The sequence below is a fragment of the Xiphophorus hellerii genome, chromosome 22 (assembly GCF_003331165.1).
Source record: "Xiphophorus hellerii strain 12219 chromosome 22, Xiphophorus_hellerii-4.1, whole genome shotgun sequence".
Taxonomy (NCBI): domain Eukaryota; kingdom Metazoa; phylum Chordata; class Actinopteri; order Cyprinodontiformes; family Poeciliidae; genus Xiphophorus; species Xiphophorus hellerii.
This window is the reverse complement of record NC_045693.1, coordinates 2803128-2816030: the sequence shown is the minus strand read 5'-3', so window position 1 is coordinate 2816030 and position 12903 is coordinate 2803128. Positions and strand designations below refer to the sequence as shown.

At 36.3% G+C, this 12903-nt stretch overlaps 1 protein-coding gene across 4 annotated transcripts in view; it reads right to left on the bottom strand.

Annotated features, from left to right (window-relative positions):
• The window catches only part of cdh23 (cadherin-related 23), a 195517-nt gene that overhangs the window by 119251 nt on the left and 63363 nt on the right, over positions 1-12903 (bottom strand). For all 4 annotated transcript variants that reach the window (XM_032552273.1, XM_032552272.1, XM_032552270.1 and 1 more), the window contains exons 7-8: positions 2144-2338; positions 1926-2054 (exon numbers count right to left, since the gene is read on the bottom strand). In XM_032552273.1, coding sequence (XP_032408164.1) covers positions 1926-2054; positions 2144-2338 — 324 coding nt within the window. The remainder of the gene's footprint in view (positions 1-1925; positions 2055-2143; positions 2339-12903) is intronic.

The following is a 12903-nucleotide window of genomic DNA, read 5'->3' as shown; positions in this document are numbered from 1 at the left end:
TGCTGGAGGCCTAACATCCCAGAGGCAGAACGGTAAATTTCCTGCAGTAATTACAACCTGACACACCTGCAGTGCTGTATGCAGAGCTCCGGCTGAGGCGGTTCTACAGGAAATACTCCGAAAGGTGGAGAATCCTGATGTGATTATAATTGAGGCCTTCTCCTTAGCTATATATTTTAAGCTAAATGAACTTCTTTGATATTAAGGAGCAGGACTGGTGAGAAACGTAGTTCCTAGAGAAGGTTGATGACCATGAGCCTCTGGGTATTTTACAGACGAGTTTCTGCAGCACTACATAGTAACACAGCTACTTTTCAAAGTGTGAATTCTGATGTCAAAGTGAAACTTGAAGCTGAATTTGTTTTCGGTGCAGATTTAGTCTTTGCCAAGGCTGACCTTCATCAGCAATCCTGTTGCGACGTTCAAGGACAAGACCGATCCTGAGGCACAGCCTGGTGAGGAGACTGTCTGCCCTGTGAATCCAAGAAGCTGTTTCACTTTGTTGCAGGTGCTGTGGTTCTGATCTGAGCCATGATTCTCTATCTGCTGCTGAACTGTCTGTAGCTGAGTTTGAATCGCTGAGGATGAGAGCCAGTTCTTCTAAATGTGAGGCCACAGTTATTGACTGAAAGACAATAAACTGCTCGACTCGACGCAGGTGAAGTAATGGCAGGACGGAAAATAGGTGAATTGATGGTTTGGGGCCTAAGTTAAAGAAATGCAGACACCACTCCTGTCTGTTGGGATAAATAAAGAGATAACCCCAAAAGGCAGAGCAGTAGATTTACTGGTCCTCCAAGCCTTCCACCCTCTCCCTCAGTATCTTCTCCTTTTAGCGTTTCGATCACAACCAAAATTGTATCCAAGCAGCTGAAGTAACCTTTCCTTTTCAGCCTGGAGTAAACCCTGAACTCTCTGGAAGTGCTTCAGTTATTTGTTGACAGGGAACTCCATGGGATACCTAAAAATGAGCTGGAGACAATGACTATCAGAGGAAAGGTAAAGGTCCTTAAAGGGACATCAGTGGGGTTTTGGTGTAATAAATCAAAGGACAGATGTCAAGCAGCAGCTTTAACACATATTAGTCAATGCCAGTCTGAACTGAAACAGATCAGATGACTTGGCCATGACGCTTCTAAGCTGAACAGGTTTGAAAAGGAAGCATTAGAGTTGGACCATAGGAGAATTCTTGACGTTTCTGACACAAAGTGTGTAGTTTTAAGGATGTAGAAGCAGGTTAAACAAATGAGAGAATACACAGAACAAAACGTGATTTTAACAGAAATTCACTTTTGGTTTTCAAATACAGACTAAAGGTTTCTAAAAACATCTTTGTCAATTATGTCTTGGAGTGAAGTAATTTGGTCCATGTTTGATTTTTTATTTTTTATTTGGTCCTCACGCTAAAAATATCAGTGAAATGGCCAATTCTCTTCTTTCCACAAACATAGAAAAGGTTTCACTGATCAACAGCAGCTTTAATAACTCTCTGTTCAGTGTTAAGTTATCCAGGAAATGACCAGTGTACGTCTTTAATTTTTCTAACTACAGACAATAAAATGTAGTCCAGGTCCTTCAGCTAAAATAAACGAGCAAAAATACCTCAGAATAGACTCTGTTCACCTCCATTAAGGCCTGATACAAGAAATATAACAAGATTCTACATTTCAAAAATGTAAAACTATCAGATACTTTAACAAAACAAAACAAAATCTTAATTTAGATTTTTGAAAAACAGCTGGAATTTGTTTTCGTATTAAATACTATATTTTTGTCATCCCCACTGAAAGGTGTTTTTTGAAATAGTGTTCATGTGAAATTTCATGATGTTTTGTTATAAAGAGATTTACTTATATTTTAACTGATTCCACCATAAAGTTGCTGAAATTCCTTATATGTTTGAATATTTGGATTGAAGTACTGACCAGAGGAATGTCCTCTTCTATGTTGGTACTGTAGGGTAGGTTGGTGAAAATAGGGTCCATATCTTGGACATCAGTGATGGTGATGGCCAAGTTTGCAAGTTTGGACAGAGGTCTCACTTTGTCTTGATCCTAATAAAACCAAAAGACACAATCAGATTGTTTAATGCACATACTGTAGATGTATGGTTGTTTATTAAAGGTATAGTAAGCTAGCTGACCGTGGCGTTTACGGTGAGCTGGTAGGCAGCTGTTGTCTCATAGTCCAGCGTTTTGGTGACGGTCACGGTGCCTCGGGCTCCGTCGATGGCAAAGAAGGAAGAAGGAGGCTGGAAAGAGAAGAGAACGCTGCCGCCGGTGCCTTGGTCCGGATCTGTGGCGTTCACCATGAATATCGATCGGCCCACCGGCGTGTTCTGAACGACAGCAGTGAGAACAGGCCCAGAATAAACAAACATATTTACTGGGATTAATACAGCGAATAAAATCAACTTCTGTCCTGATCGTGTTATTAGGACTCTTTAAATATCTGCAGACAATTTGATCCATCAAACATTTGAGTTGAAGGAGTTTTAACTTAAAAAAATAAAGTTTACCATTGTTTTTAAATATTTTCACAAACATCTGAAAAGTGTGAAATGTTTTTTTAACCAATTCTATTTCAAGTTCATAATTATGCATCAGAACGCAACCCTGCAAGGACGAGCAGGTGAGATGGTTGAATATTCATGCATTATGTTTTATAAAGCACATGTTTAAAAAAAAGAAGTTTTTAAATGGGGATAAAAATGCTGTAACTCTAGCAACAACTCTTATTGTATTCAGGAAAACAAATATGATTGATTTATAGCAGCTACAATGTAGTTCATCTGAACTGTTGGTATTATTGGAAAAACAGAGCAGGATGAGAAACAATGAGGATTCCCATGTTTCTCATAACATGTGGATATATTTTATAAAAACATATTTAATTAAGGACATCTATTGTAAAATGAGATTACAGCCTGTTGCACACTGAACAGACAAAAACAACTTCCTGCTCTTAGAGCAGCAGAGTAGCTACTTATTACTTACTTTACTCAAGTAAAATAGTATTTGGTTAAAATAAAATAAAATAAAAACTACTTAACTATTGACTAACTGATAATGACATGCGTAAAAAAGATGTACTCAGACAAAACCATAAAATATGTGCAAGTTTCATTTTCAAGACAAAAAAAAACTAAATAAAAAATCCAGGCAGAGGAAACTTTTCCATATCAAATTTTAAAGACATAAAACTTATAAAACCAATTTCTGCAGTAGGTATAGTGTTCACCATGTAATATATGAAATAACTTCTGAATATTTTTTGCTAAAGTAAATGTAAAACTACAGCACAGTAAAAGTATTCCTTTTTTTCAAAAAGTTACTGAAGCAAATCTAAGTACTTACTGCCCACTTCTAATCCTTCTGCATTATAGCTAGAGTAGAACTTGATTTTTGTAGTTTTACATTTTACTCAACACTAATTCTTCTCTTGAGTAGGTTACTTCAGTTCATTTTCCACTCCTAAAACTTCACAAACTTCCTCTCAGCTCTGATTTGGTGAAACTTTGAGCGTAGCTAAAGCAAATATCATTTTACAGGTGCTGAGATAAGGAGTAGAATAAATAACATGACTGCCTATAAACATAAACAGCATCTGAACCTGTGACACATTTGCTTGATATATTCATTATTCTCTTCAACTCGTCTGGTTGTTAAAGAAATGCAGAAAAACACCTGAATCCCCCCAGAGCCGGCTGTTTGTGTGCACACATCCATGTATGCATCTGTATCTCAGCACGTCATGGATGCCAACATTATCAACTTTGCTTTGATGTCAAGGAGACAGACTGATAGGTAAGCTATTGCTGAGTGAGTTTGTGCATGCTTCATTTTCAGAATGAGTCTGAGATGTCTTTAAATGTTCGTAAAAGGACATTATTTTCCTCCCCTAAAGCGCAGCGGCTTTTATCTCTGTGAACAGCATCCTGTAAAACAGTGAGTCATTACCATCGCCCGGTGTCGAATGCCCCGAGGCCCGGAACAACAGACCCACGTCCCGTTCCGACATGTAAACACACTCACAAATACCTGTTTTGATCTGCCAGATTTGACAGAGGCGCTACGTTCAAAGAGGTGCAGCAACTGTTCAAAGCGCTGACGAGAGCACGATTCCAACATGATCCTCATTTTTAAATCCTGGATTTTTCCAGTGTCTGATTTTCAGATGGCTCAGTCCATGTTAGCTCATATGAAAAATGCAAACAGAAAATGACTTTGAATGAATCGGAAATGTTTGTGGAACTTTGAAAAAAGCACAAACTGATAGGATGGAAGAACAGATGAAAGAAAACATGGTCTGATATATTGTTGAAAACTGAAGTTTACATATACAGAATTAAAAGATGCACAATTTTTTTCTCACCGTGTGAATTTGAATCCGATCAAACTTCTCGTTTTACGTCAGAATTACCAAATTTATTTCTATTTGCTAAATGTCAGAATAATGAGGCAGCGAATGTGTCATCGGTTTATGTATTAACATCATCAAAGTCAGAAGTTTTCCTTTGTTTCCTCAGTATTTGGCATGAACTGTATGAATTGGGTCAAACATTTTGAGTTTCTTTCCAGAAGCATCTCTCAGTGGTTTTCTGGAGTTCTGGTCCGTTCCTCCTGACAGAACTAGTGGAACCGTCTCAGGTTTGAAGGCTCAATCACTGTCACAAACCTTTTCAGATCTGCACACATATTCTCTGTAGATCAGTTAAAACACAGACTTTGTTGTCCCAAAGCTATTTTGTAACAACCTTTTTCTGTATGGGTTACTGTTTGTCTGGAAAACCAATCTGCTCCGAGCTTTTTCTGGCCGATGTCTTTAAGTTGCTACAATATTTCTACATAATGTTCTGTCCTCATGATGCCGACTACTGTATGAAGTAGACTAGTCTCTCCTGCAGTAAAACAACTGGACAACATGATGCTGCCACCACCGTACTTCACAGTTAGGATGGTATGAACCTCCCCGCTCTTCCTCCAAATCTAACAGTGGTCATTATGGCCAAACCGTCTCATCAGACCTCAGGACTGTGTCCAGAAGTTATTTTGTCTCTGTGTTCATCTGCAAACTGCAGTCTGTTTTTTGTTTCTTTTGGCTTCTTCCTTGCTGAGTGGCCTTGCAGAAAAAAGTTGCACAAGGTCTTTGACTTTTGTTGTGGAATTGATTTACACATTTCGTACCAGAACCTGTTCATCTCTGGGACACAGAGTCCATCTTCTTCCTTAGCGGTATGATAGCTGGACATTCCCATTATGTGTATACTTGGTATAATTGTTAGTTCAGATGAACGCGGCGCCTTCAAATTGTTCCCAAGGATGAATCATACTTTTACAGATGAACAAACCTTTTCCTGTTATCTGGATTGATTATTCTGACTTTCCAAATGTGTCAAACAATAAAGTGTTTCAGGTGTGACCTTAAAATACATCCACAGGAGAGCCTCCAATTAACTCAAATGTCAGTTAAACTATGTAAACATTTTGTTTCAAATGTAGTCATGTATGGACAAAAAGAAGAATGTTTTTAATTTGAAATCAACAAATTAGTCTAAAAACATTTATTTATCTTAAACTGTTATATTTGTGCAAATGGTGTGAAAGACAAAGTCTTGAGAGACAAATATTTCTCCATATTCTATATTTATTTTTCTATACTAATCCAGACTTGGAAAATGTTTAAATACAGATCTAGAGTCAGAACTTTGAGAAGTGCAGATGACCAGCTCTGTGCGTGTGTGTGTGGGTGTGTGTGTGGGTGTGTGTGTGTGTGTGTGAGAGCACTGGCTGCCTCAGAGGTTAGCAGGCTTAGCGTTGCGCAGGTGTGTGAGCAGCTAATCTGGACTCTCTGGCCTCTCCTCAGACAGAATGAGCATCTGTCAAATACACATTCACATTATTCATTCTCATCTTCCTGTTATCCCTCGAGGCGCTGAAGGTCAAAATGCTCCATCAGCATAAATGGTGCATTTAATAAAGAAGCACAATCCAAAAACAACCGTTAAAAATCTCGCTTCAAGTGTCAGGTTTTCAGAAAAAAAATCTAAAGATCTCACTGAGTTTTGTTGGACTTCACAATCAGTGGATTCTTTGTCTGTATCTGAAATGAAAATGAAAGACAAAACTTGAACTAGAAAAACAAAATTTCTGAAGAAATTTAGCCGGGGCCTGCCAAGGCGCGCCCGTGGGGTATGGGCCCGGCGTCGTCACGCTACAAATTGGCATCGACGCTAAAGAACGCCGCAACGTAATCAGTGGCACGCGGAGAATCGCAAGAACATAAAGTAAGGCGGACGTGCACCATTCAGTATGATTTAAAATTTTTGTCAAGGCTTTTATTTTGGAAGTTTTGTTAAACTTCATTTCAAAGGGCCAAACTAATCCCATGCGTAATAGTCATTGGGTTAAATCAGTTATATAATGCTCAACAGAGCAATTATCTGATTTAAAAATATTCAAGGCTTTTATTTTGAAATTTGCAGTATGCTTCATTTCAGAGGGCCAAACTATTCCATTGTGTAACAGTGCTTTGGATAAAAAAGTCACATAAAGCCAAAAAGCGCAATTACCTGATGTAAAAATATTCAAGGCTTTTATTTTGAAATTATTATTATGCTCCATTTGAAAGTTCCGAACTAATCCCATGTGTAACAGTGCTTTGGATGAAAAAGTCATACAAAGCCAAAAACAGCAATTACATGATGTAAAAATATTCAAGGCTTTTATTTTGAAATTATTATTATGCTCCATTTTAAAGTTCCGAACTAATCCCATGTGTAACAGTGCTTTGGATGAAAAAGTCATATACGGCCAAAAACAGCAATTACCTGATGTAAAAATATTCAAGGCTTTTATTTTGAAATTATTGTTATGCTCCATTTTAAAGTTCCGAACTAATCCCATGTGTAACAGTGCTTTGGATGAAAAAGTCATACAAAGCCAAAAACAGCAATTACATGATGTAAAAATATTCAAGGCTTTTATTTTGAAATTATTATTATGCTCCATTTTAAAGTTCCGAACTAATCCCATGTGTAACAGTGCTTTGGATGAAAAAGTCATACAAAGCCAAAAACAGCAATTACATGATGTAAAAATATTCAAGGCTTTTATTTTGAAATTATTATTATGCTCCATTTTAAAGTTCCGAACTAATCCCATGTGTAACAGTGCTTTGGATGAAAAAGTCATATAAAGCCAAAAAGAGCAATTACATGATGTAAAAATATTCAAGGCTTTTATTTTGAAATTATTATTATGCTCCATTTTAAAGTTCCGAACGAATCCCATGTGTAACAGTGCTTTGGATGAAAAAGTCATACAAAGCCAAAAAGAGCAATTACATGATGTAAAAATATTCAAGGCTTTTATTTTGAAATTTTCAGTATGCTTCATTTCAGAGGGCCAAACTATTCCATTGTGTAACAGTGCTTTGGATAAAAAAGTCACATAAAGCCAAAAAGCGCAATTACCTGATGTAAAAATATTCAAGGCTTTTATTTTGAAATTATTATTATGCTCCATGTTAAAGTTCCGAAGTAATCCCATGTGTAACAGTGCTTTGGATGAAAAAGTCATATACGGCCAAAAAGAGCAATTACCTGATGTAAAAATATTCAAGGTTTTTATTTTGAAATTATTATTATGCTCCATTTTAAAGTTCCGAAGTAATCCCATGTGTAACAGTGCTTTGGATGAAAAAGTCATATACGGCCAAAAAAAGCAATTACGTCATGTAAAATATTCAAGGCTTTTATTTTGAAATTTTCAGTATGCTTAATTTTAAAGTTCCGAAGTAATCCCATGTGTAACAGTGCTTTGGATGAAAAAGTCATATACGGCCAAAAAAAGCAATTACGTCATGTAAAATATTCAAGGCTTTTATTTTGAAATTTTCAGTATGCTTAATTTTAAAGTTCCAAACTAATCCCATGTGTAACAGTGCTTTGGATGAAAAAGTCACATAAAGCCAAAAACAGCAATTACCTGATGTAAAAATATTCAAGGCTTTTATTTTGAAATTATTATTATGCTCCATTTTAAAGTTCCGAACTAATCCCATGTGTAACAGTGCTTTGGATGAAAAAGTCATATAAAGCCAAAAAGAGCAATTACATGATGTAAAAATATTCAAGGCTTTTATTTTGAAATTATTATTATGCTCCATTTTAAAGTTCCGAACGAATCCCATGTGTAACAGTGCTTTGGATGAAAAAGTCATACAAAGCCAAAAAGAGCAATTACATGATGTAAAAATATTCAAGGCTTTTATTTTGAAATTTTCAGTATGCTTCATTTCAGAGGGCCAAACTATTCCATTGTGTAACAGTGCTTTGGATAAAAAAGTCACATAAAGCCAAAAAGCGCAATTACCTGATGTAAAAATATTCAAGGCTTTTATTTTGAAATTATTATTATGCTCCATGTTAAAGTTCCGAAGTAATCCCATGTGTAACAGTGCTTTGGATGAAAAAGTCATATACGGCCAAAAAGAGCAATTACCTGATGTAAAAATATTCAAGGTTTTTATTTTGAAATTATTATTATGCTCCATTTTAAAGTTCCGAAGTAATCCCATGTGTAACAGTGCTTTGGATGAAAAAGTCATATACGGCCAAAAAAAGCAATTACGTCATGTAAAATATTCAAGGCTTTTATTTTGAAATTTTCAGTATGCTTAATTTTAAAGTTCCGAAGTAATCCCATGTGTAACAGTGCTTTGGATGAAAAAGTCATATACGGCCAAAAAAAGCAATTACGTCATGTAAAATATTCAAGGCTTTTATTTTGAAATTTTCAGTATGCTTAATTTTAAAGTTCCAAACTAATCCCATGTGTAACAGTGCTTTGGATGAAAAAGTCACATAAAGCCAAAAACAGCAATTACCTGATGTAAAAATATTCAAGGCTTTTATTTTGAAATTATTATTATGCTCCATTTTAAAGTTCCGAACTAATCCCATGTGTAACAGTGCTTTGGATGAAAAAGTCATATAAAGCCAAAAAGAGCAATTACATGATGTAAAAATATTCAAGGCTTTTATTTTGAAATTATTATTATGCTCCATTTTAAAGTTCCGAACGAATCCCATGTGTAACAGTGCTTTGGATGAAAAAGTCATACAAAGCCAAAAAGAGCAATTACATGATGTAAAAATATTCAAGGCTTTTATTTTGAAATTTTCAGTATGCTTCATTTCAGAGGGCCAAACTATTCCATTGTGTAACAGTGCTTTGGATAAAAAAGTCACATAAAGCCAAAAAGCGCAATTACCTGATGTAAAAATATTCAAGGCTTTTATTTTGAAATTATTATTATGCTCCATGTTAAAGTTCCGAAGTAATCCCATGTGTAACAGTGCTTTGGATGAAAAAGTCATATACGGCCAAAAAGAGCAATTACCTGATGTAAAAATATTCAAGGTTTTTATTTTGAAATTATTATTATGCTCCATTTTAAAGTTCCGAAGTAATCCCATGTGTAACAGTGCTTTGGATGAAAAAGTCATATACGGCCAAAAAAAGCAATTACGTCATGTAAAATATTCAAGGCTTTTATTTTGAAATTTTCAGTATGCTTAATTTTAAAGTTCCAAACTAATCCCATGTGTAACAGTGCTTTGGATGAAAAAGTCACATAAAGCCAAAAACAGCAATTACCTGATGTAAAAATATTCAAGGCTTTTATTTTGAAATTATTATTATGCTCCATTTTAAAGTTCCGAACTAATCCCATGTGTAACATTGCTTTGGATGAAAAAGTCATATACGGCCAAAAAGAGCAATTACGTCATGTAAAATATTCAAGGCTTTTATTTTGAAATTTTCAGTATGCTTAATTTTAAAGTTCCAAAATAATCCCATGTGTAACAGTTACTGAGTTAAATCAGTTATATACAGCCCATAGCAGCGGGTAGTTCTAAAGGCCAGTTCTCAGTCCTGATCTGTTTCAACTGAGGATAGATAGAACTACAATGATGCGTATTTGTAGTCCAAATCAGCAGCCAATAGCCTCTTGAGATCCGTTGCTATGTTAAATAAGTTTCACACCAAGGTGTGAAGTGTTAGTGAAACAGCCTGAGAGCCTCAGAAAATCCTGTCGCATGACTTTGCTCTGAAGCACCGTGACAGAAAACCGTACGGTCTAGATAAATTTCGAAAACATTTTACCGGAGCAGACAGGCGTATCAATGTCAGGACCGATTTTGATACAAATCGTGCGATATTTGTGGCCGTGATGGCGATTTCAAAATTATTTTGGGCTCAAAAAACCTCTTCATTTCTCACTCTAGCCGAGATGGGCTGTCACTCTAATTTTAGAAAAAATGAGAAACTTTGGGTCGCTTAGAGGCAAATTGTGGACAAACCGTAACTGGTATCGACGAGCCGTCTTCACTTTCGAAGAGATCACAGACGTATCTACAAAATGAAATTTGAATGGCATTTCTAGGTGAATTTGTGACGACACAGAAAATCCTCAAAAATAGGGTATTTCTAGGATTTTTCCCATTGACTTATAATGGGGTTTTTTTCGTAGTTTTTTGCGAATTATGTCGCCACGTTAAGCCCAAATCCCACCAGAAGTAATAGCTGGAATGGCGTGAATTTTCTGCACGTTTTGATACCTCATTTGTAGGTGTGCACCCAGCGGTATGAGCCGCATTAACGGTTACGGAAGAAAAATAAAGAATAAAGAAACACTTTCTCCGACAATAGCAATAGGTTCCTGCCATTGCTTTGCATGGCAGGCCCCAACTATAGATGTTTTAGTTTTTATTAACCTTCCAGACCGTCCGGTCACATGTTTTTGCCCAGTGAGACCAGAGGCAGCTGAACTGGCTGGCATCGCATCGATACCATGGCGAGGCGTCGCATGTGTCCCCCTCTATTCCTTCCTGGGTGCAAAAGCCAATTGGTTAGTCACGGCTCATATTCCTGCATGTATGGCTTGACAGCGCTTTGTAGCTTTTGAATAAATGGAGGCCATTTCCACAGGGAAGAGGAATGTTAAAGGGTGAGACAGTTGAAGAGGGATGAAGAGTGTTCCCTGCTGTGTCTTATCTGAAGTGCACCGCAAGAACCGCCGTCCTCCCGTCTGAGAGCTGCTGCTAATAGAAACAGAAGAGGAGACGCAAACCGCAGAGAAAAGATTTAAAAGAAAAGATTCAACGTTTTGGGAGAGTTTTCACATCCCTTTTTATGATTTTAGCTACAATATTTCAAATCTTGTTCCATGATAAAAATGGTTTAGCAAATAAATTTGCAGCATTAATATTTAATATTCAACAGGCTTTTGAATTTAGGGTTCCAAAATTGAGGCAATTAAATGCAGCCAAACGCAAATTCAAGCAACACTAGATTTTTATTTATATATATAAAAAAAATGAAATACCATCGATGTCCTTTTCTTCCATTTCACAATTCTTTACAGCATTCTGTTGGTCTGATTCAGAATATTGGTAAAATATGATGAATTTGACATTTTTTGTAATGTGAATAAATGTGATAAGGTTGCAGTGGTATGAATAGTTTTGGACTGTTTCAGGTGTGATGTTTGCAAATTTTAATATTCAAGCTTTAGGACTGATCCTTTAATCTGACCTGACTCTGAATATGCACCAAATTATGTCCCAATGTCAAACATAATGACGTAACACACAGTGTGACCAGAACAGTTTGAGTCTGGGAAAAACGGTTTCCCAGTGAAGAAGTTGAGTATATAGGCAGACCAGTAATAAATGTGAAATATTGCTAACAATAGTAGGCAGTAAAGGATGTCTTCTGACATGACAAAGTATATGAAAGTAATATTTAGGTGTTGGAGTGATATATGGTGCTTTTTGCCAAGTAAAATTCTCAAAATAAGACAGGAACAAGAGAAATGTCATAAATGGGAGAAAGTGGAATAGAGATGGTAATAGGAGAAAAAAATCAATTAATACAAACAACAAAAGGAACAAGAAAGAAACACTATAAAACGAGAGCATATTTATTTAGTCTTAACTCTGGCCTTGCTGTGAAACCTGGTGTTTGTTATGGTCTCAGTTTAAAGGAGCAGCTGGTGAAGATGATGTGAGTCATATTTCTGGGTCTACATGGCGGATGGATCTCTGAGGGCCCATTGAGTCAAAGCTAGACAGACATTAGGATTACAAGGTTCTGAACGCTGACGTGCTATCAGGGAGTCCACTGAGAGCTTTCTGAGAGTCTAATGGATTCCAGAGGTCAAAGGTTAGCTTTTCTCTCCTTTCTCAGGGAGTCACTGCAGTGGAAGACTGGAGAGTTTAAACTAGATTAGTTAGATTCATGTTGGTGTTGCTGCTCAATATTCAGCTGTACTTTAACTGAGTGAAGCAGAAAGACAAATCAGTTGCTTCCAGTGCAGAAGGGAAAAAATGTATGAAATCGTATTAAGTGAAACAATGACATGCAAAAAAAAAAAAAAATAAATAACCAACAAAAATATTTATCCAACAGCTGTACTTCTATCACAGCTAATTCGTATTCCTTGTGTTTCCTATGAAAGTTCCAGCTTGACTTCAGGATGACCTTAAGCAGTTCGAAGCAGTAAATCACTTCACTGACGTTTAGACTTTAGTTTGTCTTGTTCTACTTTGAACAACACAGACGCAGTATAGATTTTTTTCTCTGAAAATCTTATATATTCAATATGTGGTTTTCAGTCAAATGATCCACAGATCACCGTCGACAGGCAGGAGCTGCAGTTCTGTGAAATTCTGTTATCAGTTATTGATTTTGCAGATAACCATTCGAGTGTCTTTACCAATAAATACTTACTATAGGAAATAGTGGGCAATATTTATTTCATACTCTAGACTATTACTAAAATGTTTGCATGAAACATAAGAAATCATCTTTCCAAAGGTTTCATAAAAACATT